The following is an 18345-nucleotide window of genomic DNA, read 5'->3' on the forward strand; positions in this document are numbered from 1 at the left end:
GCTCACTGACTCTGGAGCAGTGGAAATGCATTTTCTGGAGTGATGAATCACGCTTCACGATCTGGCAGTTCGACGGATGAATCTGGGAGGAATAATGGTCTGGTGCTGTTTTTCATGGTTTGGGTTAGGCCCCTTAGTTCCAGTGAAGGGAAATCTTAACGCTATAGCTTACAATGATATTGTAGATGATTCCGTGCTACCAAATTTGTAGTAACTGTTTGTGGAAGGCCCTTTCCTGTTTCAGCATGACAATGCCCCCGTGCACAAAGTGGTGTTCATACAGAAATGGTTTGTCGAGATCGGTGTGGAAGACTGGTCTGCACAGAGCCCTGACCTCAACCCCATCGAACACCTTTGGGATGAATTGGAACGCAGACTGCAAGCCAGGCCTAATCGCCTAACATCAGTGCCCGACCTCACCAATGCTCTTGTGGCTGAATGGAAGCAAGTCTGGAAAGCCTTCCCAGAAGAGTTATGCTGTAGCAGCAAGGGGGGGGGACCAACTCCATATTAATGCCCATGATTTTGGAATGAGATGTTAGACGAGCAGGTGTCCATATACTTTTTGTCAGATATTATACATCCTTGTCATGTACTATAATTCCTAAGCATGACACTGTTGACACACTTGACACATCCATTTAACCAGATCCTCTAACTGGCACATTCCTTGGATAAGCACACTCCCATTACCATTAGAGGCTCAACAACAGGTCCAACACATGGACTCATAGTCACATGTCGCTAATAATGTACCTAAAAGGTACCTCAATGTTACCATGCAGTGTTGTCTTTCTCTACACTCAGCCAGTATAAGTCACGTTCGGTTAAAAAAGTCCCACAGGCAGTCCTACATACAGTTGAAGTTGGAAGTTTACATACACCTTAGCCAAAAACATTTAAACTCTGTTTTTCACAATTCCTGACATTTAATCCTAGTAAAAACTCCATGTCTTAGGTCAGTTAGGATCCCCACTTTATTTTAACTATGTGAAATGTCAGAATAATTGTAGAGAGAAGAATGTATTATTAATGTCTGCTTTTTCTTCTTTCATCACATTCCCAGTGGGTCAGAAGTTTACATACACTCAATTAGTATTTGGTAAGTTTGCCTTTAAATTGTTTAACTTGGGTCAAACATTTCGGGTAGCCTTCCACAAGCTTCCCACAATAAGTTGGGTGAATTTTGGCCCATTCCTCCTGACAGAGCTGGTGTAACTGAGTCAGGTTTGTAGGCCTCCTTGCTCGCACACACTTTTTCAGTTCTGCCCAAACATTTTCTATAGGATTGAGGTGAGGGCTTTGTGATGGCCATTCCAATACCTTGTCTTTGTTGTCCTTAAGTCATTTTGCCACAACTTTGGAAGTATGCTTGGGGTCATTGTCCATTTGGAAGAACCATTTGTGACCAAGCTTTAACTTCCTGACTGATGTCTTGAGATGTTGCTTCAATATATCCACATGATCCTCCTTCCTCGTGACGCCATCTATTTTGTGAAGTGCACCAGTCCCTCCTGCAGTCCCTCCTCAAGCACCTCCACAACATGATGCTGCCACCCTCTTGCTTCACGGTTGGGATGGTGTTCTCCGGCTTGCAAGCCTCCCCCTTTTTCCTCCAAACATGACGATGGTCATGATGGCCAAACAGTTCTGTTTTTGGCTACCCGGATAAAGCACTAAATAAACTTCAGTTAGTGCTAAATATGGCTGCTAGAATCCTGACTAGAACCAAAAAATTTGATCATATTACTCCAGTGCTAGCCTCTCTACACTGGCTTCTTGTCAAAACAAGGGCTGATTTCAAGGTTTTACTGCTAACCTACAAAGCATTACATGGGCTTGCTCCTACCTACCTCTCTGATTTGGTCCTGCCGTACATACCTACACGTACGCTACGGTCACAAGACGCAGGCCTCATAATTGTCCCTAGAATTTCTAAGCAAACAGCTGGAGGCAGGGTTTTCTCCTATAGAGCTCCATTTTTATGGAACGGTCTGCCTACCCATGTCAGAGACGCAAACTCGGTCTCAACCTTTAAGTCTTTACTGAAGACTCATCTCTTCAGTGGGTCATATGATTGAGTGTAGTCTGGCCCAGGAGTGGGAAGGTGAACGGAAAGGCTCTGGAGCAACGAACCGCCCTTGCTGTCTCTGCCTGGCCGGTTCCCCTCTTTCCACTGGGATTCTCTGCCTCTAACCCTGTTACGGGGCTGAGTCACTGGCTTGCTGGGGCTCTCTCATGCCGTCCCTGGGGGGGTGCGTCACCTGGGTGGGTTGATTCACTGTTGTGGTCAGCCTGTCTGGGTTGGCGCCCCACCCTTGGGTTGTGCCGTGGCGGAGATCTTTGTGGGCTATACTCGGCCTTGTCTCAGGATGGTAAGTTGGTGGTTGAAGATATCCCTCTAGTGGTGTGGGGGCTGTGCTTTGGCAAAGTGGGTGGGGTTATATCCTTCCTGTTTGGCCCTGTCCGGGGTGTCCTCGGATGGGGCCACAGTGTCTCCTGACCCCTCCTGTCTCAGCCTCCAGTATTTATGCTGCAGTAGTTTATGTGTCGGGGGGGTCAGGTCAGTTTGTTATATCTGGAGTATTTTATTATTATCCTTATTTATGTCCTGTGTGAATCTAATTGTTTATATTATATATTTATATATTTATTATATATTATATTTATTATATTATTATTATATTATATTATATATATATTATTATATTATATTATTATATTATTATATTATTATATTATATCTGGAGTACTTCTCCTGTCCTATTTTCTAAGTGTGCGTTCTCTAATTCTCTCCTTCTCTCTTTCTTTCTCTCTCTCGGAGGACCTGAGCCCTAGGACCATGCCCCAGGACTACCTGACATGATGACTCCTTGCTGTCCCCAGTCCATCTGGCCATGCTGCTGCTCCAGTTTCAACTGGCCTGGGCCCTAGGACCATGTCCCAGGACTACCTGACATGATGACTCCTTGCTGTCCCCAGTCCACCTGGCCATGCTGCCGCTCCAGTTTCAACTGTTCTGCCTTACTATTATTCAACCATGCTGGTCATTTATGAACATTTGAACATCTTGGCCACATTCTGTTATAATCTCCACCCGTGGCCACCCCACATATAATCTCTTTCTTTCTCTCTCTCGGAGGACCTGGCCCTAGGACCGTGCCCCAGGACTACCTGACATGATGGCTCCTTGCTGTCCCCAGTCCACCTGACTGTGCTGCTGCTCCAGTTTCAACTGTTCTGCCTTATTATTATTCGCCATGCTGGTCATTTATGAACATTTGAACATCTTGGTCATGTTCTGTTATAATCTCTACCTGGCACAGCCAGAAGAGGACTTAGCCTGGTTCCTTTCTAGGTTTCTTCGTAGGTTTTGGCCTTTCTAGGGAGTTTTTCCTAGCCACCGTGCTTTTACACCTGCATTGTTTGCTGTTTGGGGTTTTAGGCTGGGTTTCTGTACAGCACTTTGAGATATCAGCTGATGTACGAAGGGCTATATAAATACATTTGATTTGATTTGTTTCATCAGACCAGAGGACATTTCTCCAAAAAGTACGATCTTTGTCCCCATGAGCAGTTGCAAACTGTAGTCTTGCTTTTTTATGGCGGTTTTGGAGCAGTGGCTTCTTCCTTGCTGAGCGGACATTCAGGTTATGTCAATATAGGACTCATTTTACTGTGGATATAGATAATTTTGTACCTGTTTCCTCCAGCATCTTCACAAGGTCCTTCGCCGTTGTTCTGGGATTGATTTGCACAATTCGCACCAAAGTACGTTAATCTCTAGGAGACCAAACGCATCTCCTTCCTGAGCGATCTGATGGTTGCGTGGTCCCATGGTGTTTATACTTGCGTACTACTGTTTGTACAGATGAACGTGGTACCTTCAGGTGTTTGGAAATTGCTCCCAAGGATGAACCAGACTTGTGGAGGTCTAAATTGTTTTTCTGAGGTCTTGGCTGATTTATTTTTGTGGTCCTTCTGTAGCTGGTGGTCCTTCTGTAGCTCAGTTGGTAGAGCATGGTGCTTGTAACGCCAGGGTAGTGGGTTCGATCCCTGGGACCACCCATACGTAGAATGTATGCACACATGACTGTAAGTCGCTTTGGATAAAAGCATCTGCTAAATGGCATATATTATTATTATTATTATTATTATATTATTTTGATTTTCCCATGGTCAAGCAAGGAGGCACTGAGTTTGAAGGTAGGCTTTGAAATATTAGCCTATCAGAAGCTTCTAAAACCATGACATATTTTCTGGAATTTTCCAAGCTGTTTAAAGTAACAGTCAACTTTGTGTATGTAAACTTCAGACCCACTGGAATTGTGATACAGTGAATTAGAAGTGAAATAATCTGTCTGTAAACAATTGTTGAAAAAATTACTTGTGTCATGCACAAAGTAGATGTCCGAACCGACTTGCCAAAACTATAGATTTTTTAACATAAATTTGTGGAGTGGTTGAAAAACGAGTTTTAATGACTCCAACCTAAGTGTATGTTATCTTCCGACTTCAACTGTACATAGGCAGTAGTCAAACATGCCTGAAGGCTTTGTACTTCCTCTCCTTGACAGCTACACCTTTTCTGCCAGCCACAGAGCAATTAACATGCCTGGCTGCCACAGGCTTCCGAGGCCGGGCCCGCACTAATCATAGGTATGCATTGTTGTGTTCAGCTCGCAACCCTTTAAACAGCACCTCTTGTTTAAAGCCCATCCTCTCTGTTGAGTTGGGCACAGGCCAAGCCCTTAGACTAGGCTAGTACATTGTCTGGTTAGATGGCGAACTGAAGGGGAGATCTCCAGATTTAAGAATGGGATGAGGGGAACGGAGTTGCTCCCCCACAGGTATGCTATTGGGAAACAGGAATCAACAACATCAACAAGAACATAAAGGGAACCAATCCGTGTGGCTTAAATCAAATAAACAAGAGAGGGAGGGACACAATGTAGATAAAAAGGCAGAGGATCCTTAGATTAGTGTCTTTAGGAGTTGTTGTTTACCTTACTGTCTATGGGCTCTAAGAGGTCTCTCAGACTGAATGTCTGATGATGTACACACACATCCTGTTCTCTCCATAATGTTCATACAAAGAGGGACCTTCACTTGTGACCGGAGGTTGACTGTCTACTCTAGATCACTCTGCTGCTTACGCTAGTGATCACCTGAGTTTGAGGCCGTCACCTGATTGTGGTCATGCATGAGAGCTAGAAACCTGTGCTGTTTTGAATAGAACGCAGCTTAGTTTGGATGTTTCACCTTGAGCAACTTCATCTTCCTTCAGTAGATATGCTGTGTCGCTAAGCTATGTGTTTCAATGTGTGTCTTGCTTTACACCATCCTGACTTTCATAACTCACTTTCCTTGGAACGTTTTCAATGTTGGTGTGCATTCTTGCTGTATGTGAGTGAGTTACTTAATCTACTGCATCTATGATATGTGTTTATAAAATATTATGAGTCGTTGCTCCCTTAACTTGAGTAGGTAACCCTGCTCTAGATCTAATCTTCAGGTATTGAGGTCACCATTGAAAATCGTATTGATTTATTATGTTATTTATCTCCTTTAACGGGTGACCCTGATTGCTCTATGTGAGGGAAGTAGCGCAATGAGTCTTTTCCCTTTGAGCTAAACATCCTGTTGCCCTTGTGCTCTGTACACTGTGTTGTGTGTGAACAACACAGGAAATGCATTAGGCCATCCATATTTGTGAGATGAGAAAACATACTGACTTCCTGAACTCTGAATAGTCCTCCAAAGAATAGAGGCAATGCTCGTGGAAAAATTCAAAGATTGTCATTGTTTTACTGCTCAAATGAAACAAGGGACACTTTATTTGAGCTTGTGGACCTAAGCATAAACATGAGGACACTCAATTATGTTAAAGGAGGGGTGAAAAGTGTACTACTGTAACCTACTTTTCAAATTAATTAATTTTATAGACCCATTGCCACAAAGGTCTGTTTGGTGACATCAACATGCTTATAAGACTGCAAATATCATGGTAATTGAGTCTGAACCATATTGATTTTTTTGTAAATACATTTAAAATAACGTTGTTCTAAGAATATCAGCAGCAATTTTTTGTTGTTGTCTTAAGGTTAATGTCAGGTATAAGGTTAGCAGTGTGGTTAAATTTAGGGTTAGGTTTAAAATCTAACTTTAAGAATAGAAATTGTAGAAATAGGCGGGATTTAGCCAAAAGTTTGACTTTGTGGCTGTGGTAACTAGTGACGACTACAGTTTGTGCCACAGCCTTAAATATCAGCTGTATAAAACAAGCTGTATGGGAGCCAGTGAAATACAAAGAAACTTCTCACACAACATACTGTCACTATGACAACCGGGCAGAATCATTTAGCCCGATTTCTCGCTATTCCAGACAGCCCAGAAATCCAATAGCGTTAAAGTCTCATATAACCACCCCATTGGTTTCTCATGGCATATGACATCTCACAGGAGTGAATAAGATTAATGCATATAATATGAATTTGGGGTTAAATTGTCAATTTATATTGCTTTTGTTTTCTGGCTGTCTGGATGTCGCAAAATAAAAATGTCCAATGGTTGTTTGCAGAATGCCAATGTAATAGCACGATATACTACATTCACTATCTTTTGGAGAAACATGTAGTTAGAAAAATACAATAATCATAATAAAGTTAAAGATCTGTGAACATGAGTGGGTTGTGTTTTTCAAAGGTTTACTTACACCTTCTGGTTAATGTAATTTTTAAAATAAATAATATTATTATTTAATAATGCTATGGCTGTGAAAGACTAAACTAATTGGCTAACTTTATTCTCTGTCTTCAAATGTAATTTCGATCTGAATAATGTTTATATTGTTGTCTATTATTATCGCCTTTTGCATCCAAGAAGACGGTCAAAACGGATATTCTGTCCCGAAGCAAATATATTGAAGATTACTCATTTACCCGGCCGAATCAAAAAGTCACTGCAGATACAATATAATTTTCAAGATTATTTTTAACACTTCCCATCATGGTGATGTCAACATGAAACAATAATTTTCTGGAATCCAAACAAATTACATTCATCATCATTCACATATCTGGCCTCAGACCTACTCTTGAGATCAAGCCTACAGCCAATGAATGAGAAAACGATTGAAGAATACAGCTGTAGCCTTCGTTCTCTGTTATTTTAAATCATGAAGTGGAATCTGATGTAATTCCACGTGCTGCCCCATGTATTCGGCTCATATGTCTATACAATCTCCTCCATTTTATAGCACTAGTCTTCCAGTATGAAAGCAGTTGTTTTTTGTGACGCCAAAGGCGCGAAATGCAACCAACACCAACATAATCTACACATGATAGTTTATTGATGGTGGTATCACACACGTAATCCTTCTCACAGATTATTTTTTATTTTTCGTGCTATCACACATACGCTTCCCTTTTTCTGTATCACTGCGTGACTGAAGGGAAACTTCTGTTGGGAAGTGCAGGGACTACTTTAGGTCAATTTTGGATATAAATAATCCGAATATATGCCTAATGACACAGGCATATTTTATCAAATGTTTCTCACATATGGTTAGAGTTGATGTAAGCAATATAATTTATAGTTGAGAATCCTTTGACATATCATATGTATTTTTGCAGCCATGCGGAAGGATTTCATTGTAGAACTGGTGGTCGACGCTTCCGCCCAGTTTTCCGATGTTCATTGCTCGAGTTGAAAATGGAGTTCGATTAAAACAGATGTCCAACAACTTCTTCGGGAAAATGTAACTCACTGTATTTGCTTTTGTATGTCAATTTCTTAATATAAATTATGTTGTACATTTTTCTAGCTGTGGAGGCTATAATTCAAAGTACACCGACACATTGACGGACCAACCAGCGCTTTTTAAGTGTTGTCCTGGACCTGAAGTTGGAGAGGGGAATGCTCGATAACTAGCCACTAATAACGTGCCAAATGTCGGTTTTATTTTGTACACTTTTTAGCATCTGAACGCATTGGATTTCGTTTTACCGAAGAGGATGACGAAGATGTGCATTTTGTTGAGGTTGGATTTTACTTCCAGGGAAAATAAAATTAATAATCGGTTGTCACTCCTCCTCGCAATTGAGTTACAAAATTAGCTAGGCTACTTGGTTTTCCTAAAAGAGCTCAGTTATGCATGCACCATTGTAAGACAATTAACTTTTATACAATATCTAGTGATTTTATGCGAAAGAAAATGGTGATATTTGCGGTTTATTTCCCCGCCGCCACTGCGTCCTCGATGCTATTGCCAGGATTTGGATCCCCGTGAGAAAAAATGAGCGAAGATTCAACAAATCCAAACGAGTGAGTACATTTTTATCCCACATTCTAGAACGCGATGATAATTCTGCCTTCATGTATCGAATCGTCACTGCAACGATTTGCACGATACTAAATTTCTCTGTTCCACATGATCCTTGGTTCTACAAATACAATTTTGAGAACTCATATTTCAACGAGGTTACTATTGAAGTAATACATATACATCCATTTATTTTGTTTGGTTTGTTTTCCACGATCACAACAACATGTTTTGGGACTTGATGCAATAGAAATAAAACCGTCTGCAACGGCAGATGCTAAATGTACTTTTGACGACTGTATAGAAAATGGATGCAATATATATGATAGTAGTTTCATCAAGACTGTCTTTGAAAAATACCTTATGATTGGACTGCAATTGGATAATATCTATTGATATTTCAGATTGTATGCGACTAAATCGTAATTTATTACAATCACTGGCTAGATTTTGTGTTTAAGCGTATGATTTAAGATTTATATGCTTACTGTACCTACTCTAAAATTATATTGTCATAAGAATCAATATTATACAATAGTGTTTTCTTGACATTTGATAGCAGGTTATTCTGTTAGTTAATGTAGAGGTTTTAAAAATGTATATTCTCGAATATTATTTTTTTTTCAATGGAAATGTGGCTGTAAACTGGTTGCTGCAAAAGTAGAAGACGCCATATTTTTTTTCTCAATAGCACTCATTTGCATATCACAATCTCCATTCATAATTTTTTTTTTAAATGGACGTATTGCTTTCCAAATGTGACTGGGCTACGCCCGGAAAGCAGCATTTATGTGAATTGACATATGGTCCTTTGTGTCGCTGTAAATCCGTATTGTTTTAATGGGCTGATCTCTTGCGTTGCTTGTTGACAGTCAGTGAGAAATATCTGCTCGGGAGGTGCTGCGATCACGTGACCCCTTCCATTCATAAAGAATACCTGGGTGCCCATTCACAACAGTACGCTGTACAGTACAGTGTCTCGCAACTCACTGGCGATCACACAAAGATTTGGGACGAGCTTAGTCTGGATGTAGACATGACAGACATCCATTCATTTGAAAACAAATAAATCATGCAAGGATGATTTGCTCTTATCGCATTCTTCTGATGCTCTCAACTGGCATCCATATTTTATTTATTTATTCTAGATGGTTGAAATCTGTTCCTATGCTGACATTTCCGTCGGTTATGTGTCTGAAAGACACCCATGCTCGCACACAACAGGTTGATTGGTCTGCTAAATGACTTAAATGTAAATGTAAAGTGGGGGGACAATAACTCTATCCTTGAACTAGGCAATGTAGGCATATTGTTTCATATTCAATATATTACATAAGCAAGGACCATGATGTATGGTGCTTTGCGTTTGTTCTTCCTAGTGACTGCAGCAGCACAACACATAAGATGGCCAACATATGATGCAATTGAAGATCAAGGAAGATGGTGGGAAAAGAACAGTAAGCCCCACCTGATCCATTGTTATATTCATGCTGGCTGGAATTTACGTTCAGTCTAGCAGCTGTTGTACATAATGTACGCATCTGATGACAAAGAACACACAAAGAAGCAAGATGTTTTTAATGTCACTGGATGCCATTTTGACACATTTGATCTACACTATTGTATCAAATATTAAGGTCTATCAGGTTTTGTACTTGTAAAGCATATGACAGAGCCATTGCAATGTGTATCTTCCAGTTTCTCCTCACAACAGCATTAAAGTTAACCATGTCAATGAGTAGCCAAGGACAATCATTAAACCACACACTTATTGTTGTGTGTCGTGTGTGAATACAATGGGATGCTCAGTAGGTTACATTGTCGTCTTGTTGGGAGTTTCTGGACACTTCTCTGTTTGCATAACGGGCATAGTAATATATCATTCATTACAGCTTGTTGCTTCATCAAATGATCACAAAGCTGTGTGATGAATAAAATGTGGTTGAATGTGTATGCTACTCACTCACACGCAAAGATGCACTCGTACAGGTTATTAAAAGATTTTTTGCTGTGAACGAGAAATGCATACCACCATGTTAAATATCCAGTCTGCATGATACACTGAAAAGAGGAAGGGCTAGGCCTAACATGGCCTACTGTGTGTGTGTGTGTGTGTGTGTGGTCGAAGAAGGTAGCGTAGTCCTCCAAAAATAATCACACAGTGAAAGTAGAAGAACCAGGGTGTGTCTGTCTTGGACTATAGGAGACATATCCTTACGAGGGAGCTTAGTACGAGGGAGCAAAGAAGTAGTCTTTAATAAGGTTCTTCTGCCATCCAGGGATTTGAGCTATGACGTGCATAGTAAACAAGGGTGGGCTAATAAAGCCCAAAATGATAACGAAATAGCCAAATCAGACATGCTGTTAGCTAAATGCAAATACAAACTAATTGCAAAGAATGGCAAATTCAGCTGATCAAGTTATACAAGCATAGGTAGTAGCTACCGAATGTCATTTTCAGTGAGTGTGGACATTTTACAAGTGAAAGTGAGTGAGAGAAACTGCAAATGAATGAATAAAGTTGTGATGCATGCTTTCCTGAAGGAAGAGCAGCAAGTGTACGGAGCAGAGGGGAGGGAAAACATGTGCTAGTAAGAAGCACAGGGAAATAATTACATATTTTATGTCTGGCATTGGTAAGGTCATTAATAAATAAGTAGGATTAGCCTAATGGTTTTGGATTGATGTTCTGTTTTCTGTTTAGCCTAGTTTGCCAGTCAGGTGATTTCTCTTGGACTCCTCTTCTTCCTATCTGTGTGATTGATTTGACAGCTCAGCATTTCTGTCAATGTGGGCTGTCACGATCTTATCACCTGGGGGCCTGTTCTGCCCCTCGCACCATTCCTCTGACAGGCTTCTCCCAAAAGAATGCCCTCAAACAATAACTGATTGAATGTGAGTATTGTGCCTTTCCGACAGAGCATAGCTACTTCAGCTGTTTGGCTAGTCGTTTGTGGTGGTGGTAATTGCTCAAGTTATGTGCTGTGGAACTCTGAAATCATGTTTAGTAGGCTACGTTTTGTTAATCTCTTTAGGCTAGTGTTTCGGGTGATGCAGTCTAATGGGGGGAAATGAATAGCCTACATAACACAAGTGGTGCTTTTCCATCAAGACTTACCCCCACATCAGTGGGCAGCCATTGTTTTAGGGCGGCGGGTAGCCTAGCGGTTAGTGTTGGGCTTATAACCAGAAGGTTGCTGGTTCTGGAAAATAGTCTGAGCCTTCTGTAAAACACTAGGGTAAATCCTCCTGGAAATGCGCCACCTGTAGTTTTGAAGCCTGAATGTATCCTTGGTTTACACACTCCTAGGCCTGAGTTTCAAATACCAATTTGTGTGTAGGCTTGGGCGGTATCCAGATTTTCCAGATTTTCACACCATCCTGGGATTTCCGGTATTACTGGAATAGCACACAAGGGGGTGCTAAAAGTGAAAGTAAGTCGCTCCAGATAAGTGTCTGTTACATTGCTAAAATGCCTTTAGCTAAATGCTAACGAGCGAAAACTAACAAACTAATTGAAAAGATGAGCAAATCCAGCTCATAAAGTTATACAAGCATAGCTAGTAGCTACTGAATGTCATTTACAGTGTGTGGACATTTTACAAGTGAATGAGAGAAGTTGTGCGAATGAACAAGTTGTGATGCATGCTTTTCTGAAGGAAGAGCACTGAGCAGAAGACAGAAGAACGTAGGAAGGGGGGAAAACGCTAGTAGGAAGCACAGGCAGTTGTATAGAACTTTGACTTCTCGAACACGGCAGAAAGACGTTATAAGATATCTGATGGCAAACATTTAGTAGTGAATTGTGTACAAGTGTAACTTACTTCATTGCCTCGTGCGCCGCACCGCACAACAGACATTCCGGTATACAGTACCAGTCAAAAGGTTGGACACCTACTCATTCAAGGGTTTTTCTTTATTTTTTACTATTTTCTACATTGTAGAATAATAGTGAAGACATCAAAACTATGAAATAACATATATGGAATCATGTAGTAACCGAAAAAGTGTTCAATCAAAATATATTTGAGATTCTTCAATGTAGCCACCCTTCGCCTTGACAGCTTTGAACACTTTGGCATTCGCTCAACCAGCTTCATGAGGTAGTCACCTGGGATGCATTTCAATTAACAGGAGTGCCTTGTTAAAAGTTTGTGGAATTTCTTTCCTTAATGCTTTTGAGCCAATCAGTTTTGTTGTAATAAGGTAGGGGTGGTATATAGAAAATAGCTCTAAAGAAACCACTACTAAAGGACACCAATGAGAAGAAGAGACTTGCTTGGGCCAAGAAACACATGCAATGGACATTAGACCGGTAGAAATTTGTCCTTTGGTCTGATGAGTCCAAATTTAAGATTTTTGGTTCCAACCGCCGTGTCTTTGTGAGACGCAGAGTAGGTGAACGGATGATATCTGCACGTGTGGTTCGCACCGTGAAGCATGGAGGAGGAGGTGTGATGGTTTGGGAGTGCTTTGACTGTAAAACTGTTGCTTTTATATAGAATTCAATGCCTGGCTACCACAGCGTTCAGTGGCGATACTCCATCCCATCTGGTTGGCACTTAGTGAGATTATCATTTGTTTTTCATCAGGACAATGACCCAACACATCTCCAGGCTGTGTAAGGGTTATTTGACCAAGGAGAGATGGAGAGCTGCATCAGATGACCTGGCATGCACAATGACCCAACCTCAACCCAATTGAAATGGTTTGGGATGAGTTGGACCCCAGGGTGATTGAAAAGTAGCCAACAACTGCTCAGCATATGTGGGAACTCCTTCAAGATTGTTGGAAAAGCATTCCTCATGAAACTGGTTGAGAGAATGACAAGCATGTGCAAAGCTGTCATCAAGGAAAAGGGTGGCTACTTTTGAAGAAAATAAAATATATTTTGTTTTGTAACACTTTTTTTTGGTTCTACATGATTCCATATTTGTTATTTCGTTGTTTTGATGTATTTTATTCTACAATGTAGAAAATAGTCAAAATAAAGACCCTTGAATGATTAGGTGTCAAACTTCTGACTTGTACTCTATATACAACTTTTGTATTGAATGTACATAGAATGCTTTCTCCCGTTGTGCTCTTTACAACGAACACGTGTCTGGCTCAACTGTTTTGGGGAACTAGGGTAAGCTTCATAATGTGACTGAAGGGAAGAAAGCAATATGCTTAATCTCTCAATGTATTGCACAAGTTGACTGCAGGTATTAACTTCCAAAGTGGGAACCAATTTTCCAATTCACGGAAACTACAAATAGTTTTGATGTTATTGGAAAACCATCTAGTGGCATTTCCTAAATACCCCGGTATACGGCATATACGGTGTTCCGCACAAGCCTAGTGTGAAGTGGGTAGTCAAAGGATTTAGAGGTCCTCAGAGTTGTCTGAAGTTTTGCTTCTGTATTATTTTGGGGAATTAGCCTTTTGATTAGTTTCTGGCCACTGCTCTGTATTGATTGAATTGGAACTTGTCATCTGTGCAAATAAAATGTACGAAGGAAGTTTGTCTTACATAGGCTAACATCCTGACTTTGGATTGGGTCAGAGCGCGTTGTTCTTTTCTAACTATATCAGCAGGCTGGCCTAGTAGGCTGTCAAAAGATCACTGATTCTTGCTCCCACTTATCTAAAGATATATCTTTTGCCAAATGTCAGAAAAAGTATTTTTCCTGCCGCAACGTCATCGTTTCTCCTTTCGTTCTCTACCTATTCTTAACATATGATAATTAGCTGTGGCGGATAGGCTTGGGCAGTATGCCATATATACCGGGGTATTCGAAAATGGCCACGGGATAGTTTCTCTATCGTTAACTATTTATTTTGAAGTTGTTTAAATACATTTTAATATTTGAATCTACTTTTTAAGTAAATACCTGCAGTCAACCGGTGCAATATGTTAAAAGATAAAGACGAACGCATTATTTCATTTCACCTGTCACAAAATGTTTCATTATAAAGTTTACCAGTAGTCCCCAGTGATATGGTGTTTGTTTACAAGCACACAACTATAAGAGACCGTAGCCTTGTGAGTCACTCACTGTTGTGCAGCACGAGGCAGGTGATCTAGTTATCCTATGGAATTCACAACTAAGTGTTTGCCAGCTAGATAACTATTATAGGGACACTTTGGGATTTTGGCTATGATGCCCTTTATCTACTTCCCCAGAGTAAGATGAACATTTTTTAATGTCTTTGTGTCCAGTATGAAGGGAGTTTCATGCCTACTAGCGTTGCCCATAGGCTTCCAGTACTAGCATGCTAAGGATGTCTAAAATGTTCTAAATGCTCTGCAGTTGTGGATTTGGTTTGCTAATTTAGTAGCTAGTTAGCTAAGTGGTTAGCTTCTTCCAAAATAAATCCTTGTTTGGTAACGGCAGAGAATCCCCTCTTGGACCTGTCTAATATTTGTCTTGTGCTTGCAGCAAACTGAGTAGCTTTTTTTGAGTTACTAGTATAACTTTATGAGCTGGGATGACTGTCCTGCAAATAGTTTAGGTCAGACTGTATAAAATGTTTAATGCACACATCAGCATTTTGTTATTCTCTATGGGATTTTACATGTACCAAGCCTAATGGAGGATGAGCAGTTGTTTAATCTGTGAAATTACCCCGTGTACAGGCTATTTATAGTCTGCTTTTCTGTTACATGGTGTTGTATTGTTTGCATGACAATACTTCTCTATAAACCTTTCTGGATGAATGGGATGATTTGTTACTGACAGTGTGTTACTGTGTAACTGAGCAGGCCCTGTACAGTATGAATGTAGTCTGTTCTGGCTCTTCTCTTCCCATGGCCAGAGTTACGATTCTGTGTATTTTAAACCAGAGCAACTTCCCTATTGTAATTCTCATTTCCTCTTAAGTATTTTAGGAGCGGACCTGAACTAGTAAATATCATCAGTGTATTTGGATAGTAATATTTCATTCTCTAAAACAGCACTGTACCCATTTTAGTTGACTGTCTCACCAATCAAGACAAAATGATCATGCGTAGGCAATGCCCATTGACCTTTGAAAATGCTAGGTTGTGTCGTATTAGACCAGGCTAAAACATCCTCCCCGTTTCTTTTTGTCAGATATATAGTGAGGTCTTTTTTTCAAGGAGCTCTCTGGTGTGCCTTGGCCATATCGCAATGCTTCTACGAAATTCTTTGAGCAGTAAAACGTCTGAATTTGAGGTATTGTTTTCAGTTGTGCTGCTGCTGCTGCATGAAGGCTTTGCTGGGAGCTGCTGCAGCTGAGGTAAGATGGTTCTTTCCTGCAAGACCACTGACATAAAAGGGCACAGATGTAAATCCAAAACCTTGCCTTTTGATTGAGTTTCCAAGTTCTTTGAAAACAGGAAGGAGTTGGGGCCTGTGAGTGTATTCACATGTGTACATGCATTTCTAGTTTGTGTCTGTAAAATACAAGTAGCTATAGGCTAGATGAGGGGATTGAAGCAAACAACTTAATTTTATAGAAGTAATATTTTATGAACCAAACGTTTGACCGGGTATGTAGCCTATTATAGGGAAATTGATGCTCATCTACTCATCTTATTAGCCATTTTTAGAAATTGAACCTGACTTTCTATGAGAAGCCACTTCTCCAATGTGTAGCCTACACGTGTGAAGTGTTTCTCACAAGGTCTTCTAGCTAGAACATTTTTCAACGCAGTTGTTCTTTACAGCGTGCTAGATTGTAAAGGGCAGTACAGTAGTCTAGTTTGATGGTTTCTTTACAACTCGCCACAATGTGAATATTTTTAAATATTATGCTGTGGTTGTGATGCTTTAACAACAGTGTGGATTACAGGGATAGTTTACAGCATACTAATGTGCCATTTCTGTGATTGTTAACAACCATGGTGGATGGATGATGGCTTCTTTACAGCATGGTGCATTCCTTGTAATGAGGTCTTGCTTCTTCTCAGCCTTGTCCTAGTACCCGTTCCTAGCACTCCCCAGTCTTAAATCTGAGATTCTGCAGTTACTATTGCAATTAGAAGCAGGGTCTCCAAAGACTACTTTCACATCAAAGCCGCCCGTAGACGCCGTAGCAGTCCAAATTAGCCATTCCTCTTTTTCTGTAATGGTGAGTGCAAGGTTTTAATTTGCCAAATGCTTGCTGTTTTAATTATGATCATCTCAATATGTTGTGCTTTGATGTTTTGGGGCTTTTGATACACATATGGGATTCTTTTGATTTATTTCAGTACACTGGTGCTGGGGTACCCAGAACATTGTCGTTGGTGTTACAGGCCCAAACGTGTAATGAGGTTGGTTAGCATTGGTGTGAGGCATAAAATCATTGTTAGAGAAACATTGCTGGAGTAGCTTGACATGGTGCATTAGTGCCCGTTCAGATTTACTAGACTTGTTACCAGCACAGGTGTTCACATTAGCTACACTTGCCGTGGCTTCAGCGACAATATGTTCTCTGCCCACCTCTAGTATTTTAAATCTCACAGAATGCTATGCGAGCATCTTCTCATCTTAACCGTTAGACCTACAGTACTTCAATAATACAAAATGATACACCAATTCACACGTATGTGCAGACCATTTTAAAAGGGTTTATTTTCCCATTTGCAAACTCAAATTACAGGAGTCAGACAATAACACAGAAGTCCGTTACGACGCCAAACTGCAGTCAGGTCAAGACCCTGGTGAGGACGAGAAGCACGCAGAAGCGCTTACCTGAGACTGTTTCTGACAAAATCTTTTGTGGTGCAAACCTACAGCTTCATCAACTGTCAGGTGGCTGGTCTCGGACGATCCCGCAGGTGAAGAAGCCGGATGTGGAGAGCCTGGGCTGGCGTGGTTAAACGTGGAGTGCGGTTGTGAGGCCAATTTGGACATATTGCCAAATTCTCCAAAACAGCATTGGAAGCATCTTCTAGTAGAGAAATTAACATTATATTCTCTGGCAACAGCTCTGGTGGACATTCAAGCAGTCAGCATGCCAATTGCATGCTCCCTCATCTTGAGACTTCTGTGGCATTGTGTTGTGTGACAAAATTGCACATTTTAGAGTGGCATTTTTTATTGTCCCCAGCACAAGGTGAACCTGGGTAATGATCATGCTGTTTAATCACCTTCTTGATATGCCACACCTGTCAGGTGGATGGATTATCTTGGCAAAGGTGAAATGCTCAGTAAAAGGGATGTGAGGAAATTTGTGCACAACATTTGAGGCATTTTGTGTGTATGGGATCTTTTATTTCAGCTCATGAAACATGGGACCAACACTTTACATGTTGCATTTATATTTTTGTTCAGTTGGATTATATTACAATTTAAGATAACTACCTCAACTAACCAGGCTTTGTTTTATCCTGTAATGCAAGTAATTGTTTTGTTACACTTCTATATAGGCTAGGTTATGTAGCCTATTTATAGCCATCTTGTTGGGTAGATTTGCTCTTGTACGGAAGGCATGTTGAATTTCAGGATAGCTAGGTTCATCGTTAACTACCCTAATACTTGCTGTACATAGAACCCTTTAGAGCATGGCACTTGCAACGCCAGGGTTGTGGGTTCGATTCCCACGGGGGACCAGAATGAAACTATGGACTTAAGTCGCTCTCGATAAGGGCGTCTGCTAAATGACTAAAATAGTTAAATTCCATTGTTGGGTTCTGTCATTTTGTCCAGCATCCAAAGGGTTGTGTTGGTGTTTTGTTTTGGGTCTACATGCCTGTTGTGTATTTGTAAAACATTTAAACAGTAGCCAATGTCCTTTTGGAAATGTGAAGATATGTGTGTGTTAGAGTATGTTCGTCCTTGATGCAGTTGCTCAGTTTGCATGGAAGAAGGTATCCAGATGATTCAGACATAAAAAAATGAGTCCATGCTTGTGAAAAAAATAAGTTCTCTAAATGTTTTCTCTCCTCTGCTTGCGGTTCCTTTCCCACTCTGCGGAAGGATAATCTAAAGAATCAGGTTGGGATAAGTAGCTTGTGTTTATTTTCCGAGTGACTCTGAATCTTAATCCCAAAGTGGGCTGCTGGGGCTTGACGGCCTGCCTCCCCTTTA

At 40.7% G+C, this 18345-nt stretch overlaps 1 protein-coding gene across 2 annotated transcripts in view; it reads left to right on the plus strand.

Moving 5' to 3' along the window:
- Positions 1 to 7620: 7620 nt before the first annotated feature.
- The window catches only part of LOC124046592 (sprouty-related, EVH1 domain-containing protein 1-like), an 82196-nt gene continuing 71471 nt past the window's right edge, over positions 7621 to 18345 (plus strand). The window contains exons 1-2 of one of the 2 annotated variants that reach the window (XM_046367131.1): positions 7621 to 8325; positions 9703 to 9780. In XM_046367131.1, coding sequence (XP_046223087.1) covers positions 9764 to 9780 — 17 coding nt within the window. In that variant the 5' untranslated portion in view covers positions 7621 to 8325; positions 9703 to 9763. The remainder of the gene's footprint in view (positions 8326 to 9702; positions 9781 to 18345) is intronic. The other variant, XM_046367130.1, reaches the window with a different exon arrangement.

The sequence above is a fragment of the Oncorhynchus gorbuscha genome, linkage group LG10 (genome assembly GCF_021184085.1).
Source record: "Oncorhynchus gorbuscha isolate QuinsamMale2020 ecotype Even-year linkage group LG10, OgorEven_v1.0, whole genome shotgun sequence".
Lineage (NCBI taxonomy): Eukaryota > Metazoa > Chordata > Actinopteri > Salmoniformes > Salmonidae > Oncorhynchus > Oncorhynchus gorbuscha.